The sequence below is a fragment of the Pogona vitticeps genome, chromosome 2, assembly GCF_051106095.1.
Source record: "Pogona vitticeps strain Pit_001003342236 chromosome 2, PviZW2.1, whole genome shotgun sequence".
In the NCBI taxonomy this organism is placed as follows: domain Eukaryota; kingdom Metazoa; phylum Chordata; class Lepidosauria; order Squamata; family Agamidae; genus Pogona; species Pogona vitticeps.
Window position 1 is genome coordinate 243,074,604 of NC_135784.1, and position 14,932 is coordinate 243,089,535.

At 39.4% G+C, this 14,932-nt stretch overlaps 1 protein-coding gene across 1 annotated transcript in view; it reads left to right on the forward strand.

The window, feature by feature from the left end:
• The first annotated feature begins 14,307 nt into the window (after positions 1-14,307).
• Positions 14,308-14,932, forward strand: part of LRRC2 (leucine rich repeat containing 2) — a 117,662-nt gene continuing 117,037 nt past the window's right edge. The window contains exon 1 of the mRNA XM_072992352.2: positions 14,308-14,388. Within this exon, the coding sequence (XP_072848453.2) occupies positions 14,380-14,388 (9 nt within the window). The 5' untranslated portion in view covers positions 14,308-14,379. The remainder of the gene's footprint in view (positions 14,389-14,932) is intronic.

The following is a 14,932-nucleotide window of genomic DNA, read 5'->3' on the forward strand; positions in this document are numbered from 1 at the left end:
CCCAAGGTACACAAACAAATCTTGTTGGAGGCGGAGCAGCCTCTGGCCAGCCTCGCAGGAGGCCGGAGGAGAGTTTTTCTCCAGGAGATCGCCTAGCCATGGTCTTCACCTCGTCGGTGAAAAGAGACTCCCAGAAGGCAAGCCGCGCGCGTTGGATGGCGAGTCTTCAGGACAAGGCGAAAGGCTGAGACAGGAGGACAAGTCCCTAGCCGCCGAGCTTGGAAACATTATTTTAGGGCGCATCTTCCCCCCTCAAAAAAATAACTTTTCCAAACTCTCGTCAGTATGAAGGACGGGGCGGGGGGAAATCCTGCGGACAACATTTTAGCAAAACAAAGCATGACATGCGAGGGGGAGGCGCACCTACTGAAACTCCCGGAGGTCATGATCAATTCAAGGAAAAGCTAAGCACCTATAGCTTGCGGCAAGTAATTATAACAGGCCATTATGTCTTTTCTTTTTTTAAAGAGTACCTTTATCCCGTGGTTCATTCTGTTTCTGTAAAAACTCTGGACTAGAACAACTGGATTGGAGAGCATGTCCACCATATATAGAAGTACCAACCAATTTTCCCACCATCCTTCCGAAAAGATGAATTGACTCCTTCGCTGATAGAATTTAAACAGAGTGGTGCAGAAGCTTAGTAGAATACTCCTTAAATTTGAAGGAAATTGATCAGAGAGGAGCCTCGTTCTCTCGAGCCTGCCCCTTTGGTTTCCTTTTAGTTTTGATGTTAATGAGAATGAGGAGACTTATTTTCCACCAGTGTCTCTTGTCAATCTTTGGTGGAATACTTTAATCTGATGCAGATTACAGTGGTGTGAAGGTGTTTTATCAGATTACACTTTCTAGTGGAAGGCCTGTAGTATTTTTTTTCCATGTTCTTTTGACAAAGATTGAAATAAACAAATTTTAAAAAGAGAGAGTAAATTTACTTACCTTTATTGGAATTCTATTTGAGATAATACTTTGAGGCCTCCACTTAAGTACATAGAATGGGAAGAAACACCATCTTGTCTTTCTCCTCAGATGTTCAGATATCTTGGGCTGGCTCTTGAATACACTACCAGAGCTAAAAGATGCCTACGCAGTACATTTATTGCTTGATCTTAGTTACAATATAAGCACACTCATCTATTTTAACCTACAGGTAAGGTTGCATTGGATAATCTACAAAAACACCACACAACTGTTAGCTTCTTAAACTTAATAATGCAGAACATGTGTGTTTGTGTTCTGTGCTGTCACATCAGAATTGATTTATAGCCCACCCTAATAGGGCTTTCAAGGTAAGTGAAATATTTAAGGAGTGGCTTTACAATTTTCACTCCCTCATTGAGTTTCCATAGCTATGTGGGGATTTGAACCCTGTTCTCCAGAGTGCTAGTCCGTTACTCTATCAGCTACACCAGAATGGGAACCACAACACAGGACTTAAAAACATATATTTATCCCTTTGAAGACTGCAAGCTTTGCATCTTCCTCATGGATATCACACACATTGCTTCACGCTGCAGCCACAGCGTGAAACACTATGCCTAATTCCCATTTGAGATTTCTTTAATAAACCAAGCAGGCCTCAGTTCCTTCTTTGTAAAATGGTGATAACACTGACTTACTTTGCAAGAATGAGATGTCAATGTAATAAAAAGCAATTTGCAGTTTCAGCTCCTAGAGGGGTTGTGTGGTCTAAGCCATCTAGCAGAAAGATTTGATTACATGGACTCAGGTTTTCAAAATCTGTGCCAAAATACATTTACTACTCTTCAAATCACTACTTGGTCTTTCACTATTTTTACGTAGTTAAGATATGTATATATACCCTCAGAGCACCATCTTTGTTATCATGTAGGCATATATAAAAAGACAAATATAAAATCTACATTTCTTTAGATAGTTAAAGATACTTGACTAGACTTGGCCTTGTTTTGGCACCAGGTGAATCACAGAATTATACAGTAATGGAGTTGGAAGGGTCCTATAAACCCATTGAGTTCAATGCAGGAATGTAAATCAAAGTATATCTGACAGATGGTTCTCTAATTTTCCCTTGAAATATTAGAGGGCTTATCATCTCCTGAGGTAATTGGTTCCATTGCCATTCTGCTCTAACAGTTAAGAAGGTTTTCTTTGATATTCAACCAAATTCTGGCTTCCTGTAACTTGAGCCCATTGTTGTGTGTCCTGCACTTTGGGATGATTGAGAACAGATCCTGCCTTCCTCTGTATGACAATCTTCAAATATTTGAAGAGTGCTACCATATCTCCCCTCAGTCTTCTTTTCTGAGGGCTAAACATGCCCAGTGAAGCACCATTCTTCAACATGGTTCTTCTTTTGTGGCCTTGGCTCATGATCTGATTAGGTTGTGGAGTTCTAATCATAGTATGTACACTATTTTAAGTTATTTGAAGTGGTTTGATTTGTTTTAAATTGTTTAAATTGCTTGATGCTGTTTTTATTGTCTATACCCTGCACTGAGATCTTTGATATAGAGTGGGATATAAATATTTTACTAAATAAATACATAAATAACAGATTTTTAGAAACCCTAACAATAATACTTTATTTGGGAGCAAGTCTCAATCAAATAGGATACATGAGTCATAGAGTCCAGCTCAAGCTAACATTCATAGGTCTGGGCCACATAATCTGGAAGTCATTTGCTAGAATCAGGAGGATGTATTCTGAAAACTTAATAGAGAAGTCTCAGACGTCATTATGTTTAAAACCTTCTTTAGGTGACAGCAAATGTGTGAAGGATCAAGATGAAATCTTAGAACTGCAGAGTTGGACAGGACCCTATGGATCACTGAGTCCAGCTCCTGTTAAGGAGGCTCAGTGGGGAATCGAACCCCCAATCTCTGGCTCCACAGACAGATACCTAAACCGCTAAATGCATGCAGTTAGTTCACGCTTCCGTGACAACACTTGCCAGCCATTCCCCTTTACCAAGGACTGCTGGATTTAGTTGTATTGTATTCTGTTCCAACCATAGGGTGGAACCTGGTCAATTAAGGGTCTTGTCCCCATGGGTGAAAGCCTAATCTATTAGGGGTTCAGTCCCTATGAAGGAAAACTTGATCAATTAAGGATTCTGTCCCTCTGGATGGAAGCTATTATGGGCATGAGCGGAGGCCACCAGGCGTTGGCTGCTGGACATTATTGTCAAGGGAATGAAGAACATGCAACATGGTCTGTCTTCTGCAAGCATTCTGGTCACTTAAAGAAGGCTCTTGTTAACCAGACCTGTAAAATCTAAAGCTTGGAAAAAGTTGCTGGAGCATTGCAGCACAGTCAGTAGTCATTGCGTTTGGGATATTTCAGGGGGTGTCATCCAAAAAAGCCAAAATAACATTTCCAAACGCTAGCAAAAACCAAATACAGCATCCTTGAAGTTTTAGGATGTTTAAGGACACAGCACACATCATCCAAATTATGGTTTTGCCCTTAACAATAGACTGAAGAGATTCAAATATTGCAAAATAAATATGGAAACAGCATCTATAATAGTTTTCAGGATCTGCAACCTCAATGCAAAGGCCTACAATTCTTGCCAGAAAGGGAACGGGTGCGGCATGTTAGAAATACAGAGGAAATGTCATGTTCCATACCATTTGCTTAAGTGAAAGATCTGATGGCCTAGAGATAGTTGTAAATAAACCGATAAATGCTCCTCACCATGATGCCATGATTTTGTCCCTTTCTTCACAGTCACATATCAAGACTGTATGCATTGTGACAACAGATGTAGACTGCTAAACTGCTGCTTTTTCTTGACTTACCTGAAAGGGTTTTGGCACTGAACTGCCAAAAGGCCCCCAATGTTTGGTGTCAAGAAAGACCATCAGAAAGTAATTGTTTAGGTCTTAGACCCTCAGAGGTTGCCCTTTCCTCCTCCCAAATCACTTCCACCTTTATCAGCTCTAGAAACATGATAAGATAGGCAATGCTAAGGAACCGGCCCTAGAAATCCCAATCAAGTCTTATTTACACGAGAGCACCCTTGCAAACTTAAACACTGCAAAGTGGAAACAACCACTCCCTATTGTTTTTACAGTGGCTTCGCATCCTCGTAAGATTGTCAGATCAAAATGCACAAAGCTAGACCTAAAGGCCTAAACAATACTGAATAATACTCAAACATTACTTTTTTCATTGGTCATCTTACCACACTGACTGCAGTTTTTGCTTTTGGTAAACTATATTCTCTTCGTGACCCTATGGTGTGCTCTGGTCCATGGGGTCACGAAGAGTCGGACACGATGTAATGACTAAACAACAATTGTATATTCAGAATCCTGGCATCTCAGAAGTGAAGCATAAGACAATGTATATGAAATTCTGGGATAAAATGCCTTCCTGATCAGTCCACAAGCTCCTTCTCCTTCAGGAGTTTCATTTCCTTTATAAATGTGTAGATTTGTGGGATTTACACTTTTTCAAATATTAGTAGCCAGAGGTTCACCAACCTAGAAAGACAAGTGGAAAAATGACATTGCAGACAATCCAAGGTTTCCAGTCATGTGGAGGGTCTCTATGTTGGCCGCCTTGCTGGGCATTTTCAAAAACCAACTTAAGACCTGGTTATTTAGACAGGCCTTCCCTCCGGACACCATTTAATTTACTTTTCTCTCTCCATCTTGAACTATTGTTAACTGATGTAAATCATTGTAAAATCGTTATTATATAGCTATTGTTTTTACTTTGTGTGTTGTGAGCCGCCCAGAGTAGACAATGTCTAGATGGGTGGCATATAAGCTTAATGAATGAATGAATGAATGAATGAATGAATGAATGAATGAATGAATGAATGAATGAATGAATACATACATACATACATACATACATACATACATACATACATACATGCACGCACGCACGCACGCACGCACGCACGCACGCACGCACGCACGCACGCACACATGCATATGGGTACATTTCAGTCATACAGACAGATAGATCCATCTATCATCCAGATAGACATTTTAAGAGCAAAAGGTATTTCTAGGGGTGGTGTAGTGCACTGGTTCTTAACTTTGGGTTACTCAGGGTTTGGACTGCAACTCCCAGAAGCCTTCACCACCAGCTGTCCTGACTGGGGTTTCTGGGAGTTGCAGTTCAAAAGCATCCAAGTAACAAAGGTTAAGAACCACTGGTGTAGTGGATCCAGGGCTCACATTACAAGGTTAAATTGCTGGGGATCAGGCTCATGGAATAAGGAGTAAAATGTTGTTCGAGACCCGAGTCCTTCATAAGCTGCAAATGGTTATAGTGTTGGGATCTTTCTGATTAACAGAGACAATGACATTAAATGTCACCCCACTCAATTCGCTGTAATTCTTGCATATGCTTGTGGGGGGCAAATAATCTTTCCAAACAATATATTGTTGTGAGCTCCCTGCTGTATTTTGAAAGTGGATTGATTTTGAACGTATAATCAAGATCCATCCATTTTACAAAAGACCTGCTCCTGATAATGATAAAAACTGCTAGAACAGTTTTGCTGATATGACTCAACATGTCTGTCCACATTTCTGGATATCTGAGCTCTTATGATGAGTGCCTACTCAAAATGTACTACTACATAATATTTGTGCTTGTTGCTTGTCTTCCTGCACCTCTTTTCTTCCAAATGCTTTTCTTGTGGTTGTGTCTTGTGATATTGGAGCCTGGCCGAGGGGAATTGATCATGTGGACCATACTGCAAATATATTAAAGAGAAAGTAGAGTCAACATTTCTTCTGGTTGTAAGGAATAAAGTATTACTTGCAGGTTGAGTCTAGAAAAGTTACTTCTTATTGATGATGATATTGTTGTTGTTGTTGTGTGCCACCAAGTCACCTTCAATTTATGGTGACCCTATGAATAAATGATCTCCAAAATGTCCTTGTCCTCAACTGCCCTGCTCAGCTCTTATAAACTCAACCCCATGGCTTCCTTTAGGGACTCAGTCTATCTCATATTTGGTGTACCTCTTTTCCTGCTACCTTCCACCAGGAAAAGAGGAACACGAAATATGAGATGAACTGACTCCCTGAAATCCATTTATTATTATTACAACTTGTAAAATCTCCCATCCAGTGGTCATGTTGGAGATACTGTCAAAAAAGTAACTTTTCCGAGCTCTACTTAAAACAAATTCCTACTTTTGCTTTATATGTTACTAGGACAGACTAGTGCTCAAACTAAGAGTTGAATAGGGTAATACAAAAGGAGCTGGTATAATACTTAGTAAATCTATGGTCTATGTTGGCCAAATATTTTAGTTTTGAGATTGTTGGCTTTCCTAGGTGTTTTGAATTTGATATTCTACAACTGAAAACATCCTGTTTTTGTACATCAGTTAGTTCAAGGGTTTTACATGTATTTCAGCTTCCTTCAGCTCCAGACAGTTCTTGGGAATACAGAGTTAGCCCAAGAGGCTGAATGAAGGGTAGGGTGTTACACGGGGGCACACACAAGCCTCCACAAAACAAGAAGGGTGAAATTTACTTGTCAAGCCCAAGGAGCCACTGAATAGAATTCTCTCTCTTTCAGGATTAAGTCTCTTCAGTATGCCTGAATGTTGTAAATTTGAAAACAAGATTAGAGCTGATGTATACAAGGGCTAGAAAAAGAGTTTGCAAGGATCTGTACAGATAGTATCAAGATCTCAAGAAAAGCTGTTGAATAACATGTTAAGCTTAACCAGGGAATTATCCTTTGAAATTGCTTTTCCTCTTTCGGGGTAGAGCAGTTACCAAAGAGTCTAACACATTTAAGAAAAGTGATCCGTTTTGTCTTAGGTGTTTGTTTGGGGATATTGGGCTAACCCAACAAGCTTTTAATTGTGTTTACACTTAGAGGATGGTAGGGACTATTTCTTATTCCCTCCAGGTTAAGCTGATGCCCCAGCTAGTTTTGAGAAACTGGAAGGAGAAGGACTGTGTTGTTCAGCACTGAATAAATACATTTTACAACATTGGATGGAGCACCAAGCTTTGTGTTTGATTATATGCAAAAATATTATTGATTTTAAATTGATCCTTTTTAAAAACACTGATGGTGATAGTGTGTTGCTTTCATTTTATATCGTCTGATATTTTTAACAAATTAGATGAATGATTCTTAGGTAATTCTTAGATAATTCTTAAACCTAAAATGCTTGTCTATATTAAATAGGGGAGGTGAAGACAAAATTGTCAAGATGTCCTGCCTAATAGTCAAGATCTTGACAGATAAGAAAAGGAAAGGCATTGATAAGATTTCCCCTTGAGAATTTATTGTTTTCTTTAAGCCCCCAAACCATGCAAATTCACTTTTTAATGTAACATCTCCATTTTCTTGCAGAACCTTACCCTCTGATTTTTCATTTCTTTATTCTCAATTGTAGAGAATAAAGTCTTTCCATATCTTACCGTAATGACTTGTTCTTTATTCTGAGGTCAATACATATCAAGGCATATGCTCTGAAATTATTCCTGCCACTTATGTGTAACATGTAGTTCTATATAAAATTTCTCTTTACAAAAGGAAGCATATGGGCCTCCAAATCTGAATCAGAGCCACGATATTCAAGCAGGATAGGTTGAATTGTTGCTCCTAATCAGTCGAACCACCCCCCTCATTGTTTCCCCTTCTTAGCATTTACTAAGAATTTCTGAGCCATTGGCCATAGAAAGGAGACTTTTAGGGTTGGATATGACTGAGAAGGGAAGGATTAAGGATATTAAACTTTAGTCATTAAATGTTTCCTCCCTACATTCTTGTAATTCCAGTCTAAAGTGCACACATGCTATTTTACATAACAAAAACTCCCATGCAAACTTGTCTGTTATAGCTATATATGTTTCCTCAGAGGAAGCTTTTTAAACCTAAAAGCAGCAACAATCTTACAAGATAGATTTTGACTCATCTATCTGTCTGTCTTGAGCAGTGATTCCCAAACTTGGGCCTCCAGATGTTCTTGGACTACAACTCCCAGAAGCCTTCACCACCACCTCTGCTGGCCAGGATTTCTGGGAGTTGAAGTCCAAGGACATCTGGAGACCCAAGGTTGGGGACTACTGGTCTAGAGTGCAAGAAAGCTGAGTAACATTTAAACCTGGTTTTATCACATCCAGTGTTGTCTTTACAGTTCTGTCCCCGGGGAAGAGTTTTCAAGTGTGTATAATTGTCTTTTTAAAAATCTATGGTATGCTATTCTTCACTACCGTTTGTCTGTACTCTTGTACTTACATTTGATTTTTTAAAATTTATTTTACTATCTCTCAACTGCCTGAGCAATTATCATGAAGACTGATCTAGAAATCAATGGAAAACAATGGGGCCACAAGAATGAAGGGGCTATCTGTGCAACATAACAAAGTACGAATGCAGTGCAGGGCAAAAAAAATGTTAGTAATTTAATAATTTTTTTAGTATTTTATGTGCCACGGACTCTTGTTTTTGCTGCAACAAATGGAAATCTTGTGCAACTTTTTAAGGCTTCCAGGCTTCTGGAATGTGACCTGAATGCTACCCAGAGGAAAGGAGAAGTTCGAAGTAATTTCTTGTTCACTGTGATTCATAGGTTGAAATCCAGTAATAAGTCACAACTGGAGTCAGCCCATTGAATCTATGAGAATTTTGTGAATCAACTCCTTCAAAAGTTCCATCAATTGAGTGGACCTACTCTAGTGGTGCCTCCTAACCCAGATCTTTCACCTTGTCAAATATTTGATGGCAGTTTGTTTTATCCCCTGTCCACAGAGGAGATGAGTAGAATATGCTAGAAGTCTGGGCGGGAAAGACAACTTACTTGCAAATTTTTGTTTCCCCCTTTGGACGACTTGACATTAGAAGCTGTCATGGTGGGAGATGTATCTTTTATAAACCCTGACTGTCTGAGGGGAAGTATTAGCTGAAAGGCTTCCACTACAGATCGTATTACAGTGGTACCTCAACTTGAGAACGTCCCTACATAAGAACTATGAGTTAAGAATGGCTCCATTCGCAAAAAGTTGTTTCGACTTGAGAACGGAGCCTCGACTTGAACCCTCAAAAAACACAAAAAAACACAAAAAACAAAAAAACAAAAAAAGAAAGAAAAGAAAAGAAAAACTCTTTCCTGCCCTTTTTTGACCTAAGTTCACCTTAGTTCAAAAGAAGAAGAAAAAAATCACCCCCTAGTGGAAGCTATGGATTAACCGGCTTTGCATTAGTTCCTATGGGAACTAATGCTTCGACTTAAGAACAGTGCCTCTACTTAAGAACGGAAAACAGCAGATACGGATTAAATGGTTTTCCACGCATTCCTATGGAAAATGGTGCTTTGACTTAAGAACGTTTACACTTAAGAACGCAGTTCCAATACGGATTAAGTTCTTAAGTCAAGGTACCACTGTAATTTCCCCACAATGCTCTATGTCCTATATAGTTCCAGACTTGTGGCCAATTTAAATGATGGTGACTGTTGCTTCTTCCTAGTTTCAGCACTAGACTGACACCATTATGCTATTGTTACCTTGTAGACTGATAATTGACATTATTTACAGCCTACTAATCTATTTCGGTATTAACAAACCATTGTCTATCTGTATCCCATTTGGTCATGGGGACATTTGGAAATATGAAAGTGAAATAATCTCACTCTTATGTCTGAGGAAGTGGACTTGATTCATGAAAACTCACATTGAAATACAGTATAGCTGTTAGTTTTTAAGGTGCCACAACATTTTTGCCTCTGGTGTTTTGTTTTGTCTGATACGCTACTAATTATCCCTGCTCACCTGATAAACTGGTGAAATGAGGAACCCACTAAGGTAGTGTAGGGAGCAACTAGTCCAGGTCTCCTTCGGTCCCTCAGAGACTATGCTAGTATTTGGTACTCTTGTTATCAGTACTAAAGACTCATACTTGATGGCTTGCCTCTGATATATATGACAGCTCCTTTTTCTTCTTGAGCACAGTATTTCATAAAAAGCCTCAGGTTTATCACAGAGCAGTCTATCCCAGGACATATATAACAGACTTCAAGGGACAAAAGTTTAGCTATTCTGGAAGGAACGGTAATTGGGCATCACTTGTGGCTGAATGAAGAGTGAGAGCACAAACTTTCAATTCACTAACTGTGAGGTTCAGTCTACATCCTGATTCTTTTTTTCTAGGATGAGATCTTAGTCAAATGACCTTTTTGGACTACAACTGGGAGTTATCAAAAAGTAGCTTTTTCAAAAGATGTTGCAGAATCAAAAGCCTAATTCTAAATACTCAATGGCTGACTAATTGATAAAAACACAAACAAAACAGAATCCAGATTCTGAACCCTTAGAGAGTATTTCCTCTCTTTCACTCACAGGTCACACACACATATATAGTATATGTATATTTAACAAATACTGAATGTAAAAGATTGCTTCTAGTAGGCAGGTGCAGTTTTTGTGTGTGTGTGTCAGCATTAATTTTGCCATTGCTCTGCCAAAGGAAATGATGTTGTACTAAAGAGTATTTGGGATTCTATACCTGTCTATTTTTCCTGCTGAGGTTATAACATTCATGCCTTTCCCCCTTTCTCTCAGCCTTTATAAATGCTATTAACTTTTAACAAGCCAAATACTCTACTGTTGCATATAGAGAGCCTACTTAACCCCACACGGCTGCGTGTAAACCTTTGCCTCCACATTACTAACTGCAGGTACCTGATGATGACCCATAAGCTTTTCGAATGAGACCACATTTCTCTACTGTCCAATTACCAGCATAAAGTGAGGAATTACGTTTCCAGTGTAAATGCTGAGATAGAATAGGAACAGAAACAGAAAACAAATAATGTGACTCAATGAACTCTTCAAGTTTCTTGGGATACCGTTGCCAAAATCCTGTTCTGAAAAATGACACCATGTAGAATTTGCTTTGGAAATTAAAAGACAGTACTAATAAGGTTGAACAACAGAAGCTGTCATGGGAGAGGAAGTGGCACAAGTTTTGTGTTTTTTAAAAATCATAAGCTCAGAAATGAGATTATATCTTTCTCTCTGCAGGTTCCCAAGACTGAAACCTAATTTCTGTTGTTATAGGAATGTTGCCTTTCTAATATTTATTTACCTATGGATATCACCTATAATTGGGATGAGGGACGTGGTGGTGCTGTGGGCTAAACCGCAGAAGCCTGTGCTGCAGGGTCAGAAGACCAAGCAGTCGTAAGATCGAATCCATGCGACGGAGTGAGCTCCCGTCGCTTGTCCCAGCTCCCATCAACCTAGCGGTTCGAAAGCATGCAAATGTGAGTAGATCAATAGGAACCACTTCAGTTGGAAAGTTACAGTGTTCTGTGTCTAAGTCGCACTGGCCATGTGACCACGGAAAATTGTCTTCGGACAAACGCTGGCTCTATGGCTTGGAAATGGGGATGAGCACTGCCCCCTAGAGTCGAACACGACTGGTCAAAAATTGTCAAGGGGAACCTTTACCTTTACCTTATCACCTATAATTATTATTTTCCCTGTCACACTTTTTTTGTTTATTAAATGAAAATGTCAAGAATCAAATCAAGCCTCTCCTAGAAACGAGGGGAAGAACACTGAGTAGTTGTGACTTACTTAGGAAGTCACATTTCAAAGAATTTCTGTGCATTCACAGAAAAGTTATCCTGTATCCAAGTAGCTCCATTCTACTTGATTATTCTTTGATCTTCCTACTTCACTTGAAATCAATCAAGTGACTTCTAGGTGGTCTACTTAGAGTCTTGTCCTGGTAGGAGACACTGTCCCAGCACTCAGGTGCATGCAATTTATGCCCCACCATGTTTACAAAAGAAGATCTAGCAAATGGCTGAGATTAACACTATTGAAGTTAGTCCAATTTTCGTCAAATGTAATTTTAATCTTTTAATTTGTTTTTAATTTTACCTATCTCTCATATAAGTCCACAATTTTAAATTGTGCAACACCCTGATATAAATAAAGAAAAGAAAGATTTCAAAGAAGCACAAAAAAGTCATATTCTGGGATGGTTAACTAAGATTTTTCTGTATAAGCAAAAGTCTTATACTTGTTATCCCAAGTCTTTTCTTTTTTCCCCCTTTTTCTTTTTAGCAGTAAAATTTGGGTGGGAAGATCAGTTTGTTCTTCATCTACTAACATTTAAAAGTAGAAGACGGAGATTCTGAGTAAGAGCAGCCTAAGTCTCATTGTGAGTGCTACTAGACCCTTTTCAATAGTGCTGGTGGCAACTGAATCTCCTGGCAGTACTTCTATAGGCACAGGTTGTGAGAGTCACCAATAACAGATTTTATGGCAACTGGAGAACCAACCGAAAGAAGAAGATTGTCCTTAACTCCCTCCAGGAGGCTCCTGGAGGGAGTTAAGGACTCCAGGAGCTTCTGTTGGAATCATGTTCATCTTTGCACAAAATGTTCCTTTAATATCTCCAGTTTTCCTGAACAGATCTCTGGTTTTTCCTTTTCTATTATTTTCCTCTATTTCTTTGCACTGTTCATTTAAGAATGCCCTCTTGTCTCTCCTTGCTATTCTTTGGAAGTCTGCATTCAATTTTCTGTAACTTTCCTTATCTCCCTTGCATTTTGTTTCCCTTCTCTGCTATTTGTAAGGCCCAGTGGTTTTCCTATTCTCTTCAGTTTAAGCTTGAATTTTGCTATGAGAAGCTGATGATCAGAGCCGCAGTCAGCTCCAGGTCTTGTTTTTGCTGACTGTATAGAGCTTCTCCATCTTTGGCTGCAGAGAATATAGTCAATCTGATTATGGTATTGCCCATCTGTATATGTATAGTATATACCAGTTAAGCTAGCTTCAGCAACTGGCATCATGGTCCATATAGTGCGATTCGGCAAACTGCAAAACCCTGCCATTTTTATTTCCACTCACAATCTGTTTTGTAGGTGGACTGAGCCTTGCATGAAATCACATCCATACAAATTGATATATTTTATTTGGCCTCGTAAGCTGTGGGAGTGGAGAGGGAGGTAGGTGGCAATCCTAAACATAGTTATTAGGAACAAAGTTCCAGTAAACTGAGATTTATATCTGGTATGTTTTTAATCTCCAAGTGAAACAATTTTGACCCAACTCCGGGAGGCAGTGGAAGATAGGAGGGCCTGGCGTGCTCTTGTCCATGGGGTCACAAAGAGTCGGACACAACTTAACGACTAAACAACATGTTTTTAATCTCCAAGTGAAACAAGAAGAGTACTTAGTGCACATAGTGCTCCATTTCAAATCTATAATCTTTTCTTCAGCTATAAATTTGCAGAATCTCTAGCTGTCAAATATCTATGTTGACTGGTGGATTTTTCCAATCGATTCCTTCCCAATGGTAAAGCCATGGGGAAGTGGCTCGTCAAAAGGTAAGTGAGATTTACTTGAAGGAAGGGAAGTTCGTAAATCAGAACCTTCTTTAGGTTGTGTGTGTTCAAATTGGGACCAAGTTAAAATGACTCTAATAGGGCTTTCAAGGTAAGTGAGATATTTTAAGGAGTGGGTTTAACAGTTTCACTGCCCCAGTTTCCATGGCCAAGTGGGGATTCAAACCCCATACTCCAGAGTCCTAGTCCATCACTCTATCCACTATACCAGACCGGGAATTCTTAAGGCACAGGCTATCAATAAAAGCATGTGTTATTAGTATTCAAATTATATTTAAAGCAGCTTGTCCATTAGAAATGCTGTGGTCAATCAATGTCTAGACTAGAGCATATGGCTCATGCCTCCACCAGTATGTCACTCGGTCACATCAGAAACATGGCATCACAAAGGCAGTGGGTTTAAAGAAAAAAAACAAAACCCAGCTTAAACATATGGAAGAACCTTCCATAGCTTGTCAAACACTCGTTCTTCTTGCACGGGGTCTGTAGGTTTGGCACCAGCTCCAGCTGTGCACAGCAGGCATTTCCACCGGGGAACAATAATATGGAGGCAACCCACTGAAAGGGAATGAGCTGCAACTAAAAAGTTCATTTACTTTTGGAGGAGCTCCGCCAAGAGGTCCTCCTATGATCTGAAAATCACATTATGGGATTAAAATGTAATATAAAAAAAAGTCACAGTGGGTAGCAAAGTTGTAGGTATTTGATTTTGTGGCTAATGCTGCTATCCACTCACTTGCAGAATGGGTCAGAATAGATAAGATTAAAACAAGCAACTAAAGCCCTGTTCTGGCTGCATCCCTTTATCTCACTGGTTGACCATATTTCCCCGTAAAAAATAGTTTGAAAGCCTACAGTCTTTTGGCCCTCCTGCTGCTCTGCCATCAGCCTGATTAACAGTCCTCACTTTGAAGAACCAAAGCTGATTGGCATATGTGTAACATTCCTTCTTTTCTTTACAGCATCAAGAAGCAGGAAGGAAGCCAGCATTGTTGATGCTTGTAGCAGGTCAGGCTGGAACAGCAACTCAGTGGAAGAAATGAAGAAAGTAAGTGTGCTCCTTGTTTAAAGCTGATTCCTAGTTTTAAAAAAAGCAATTCCCCTTGTTCTTACTTTATTAAATAGAAAATGATTGTGAGAGTGTGGTTTGAGCAGGAGGATGTAATCTATTATAGTCCACAGCTTGGAAATTGGATTACAACTCCCAGGTTCTTGGGGATCCTGGCAATTCCAGTATTTTTTTTTTAATGTTTTCAAGCTCTGCTATGATGAATGAAAGGAAGTGGGTAGCAGGCTGTGCTTTTCCTTCTCGGCTTAACTGAACAAGGGATACTGGTGCACAAGCATGATTTATTCAGTGTAGGAAACTGCTCCCAAATGTGGGTCTTCCCAAGTTTAAGTGAAATTCTAATTCTTCCAGTTCTCAGAATATCCCAGCTTCCTAATTGCCTATAATTATTTTTCCTGAGCACCTGGCTGTATTTTACTTTTTTTTTTCATAGCTACACCTGACACCTTTTTCTTCATCATCTTGCTTAGGAAGTGTTGTGTGACTTTAAAACTCACACTCAAGATACTAAAGATTAATTCAC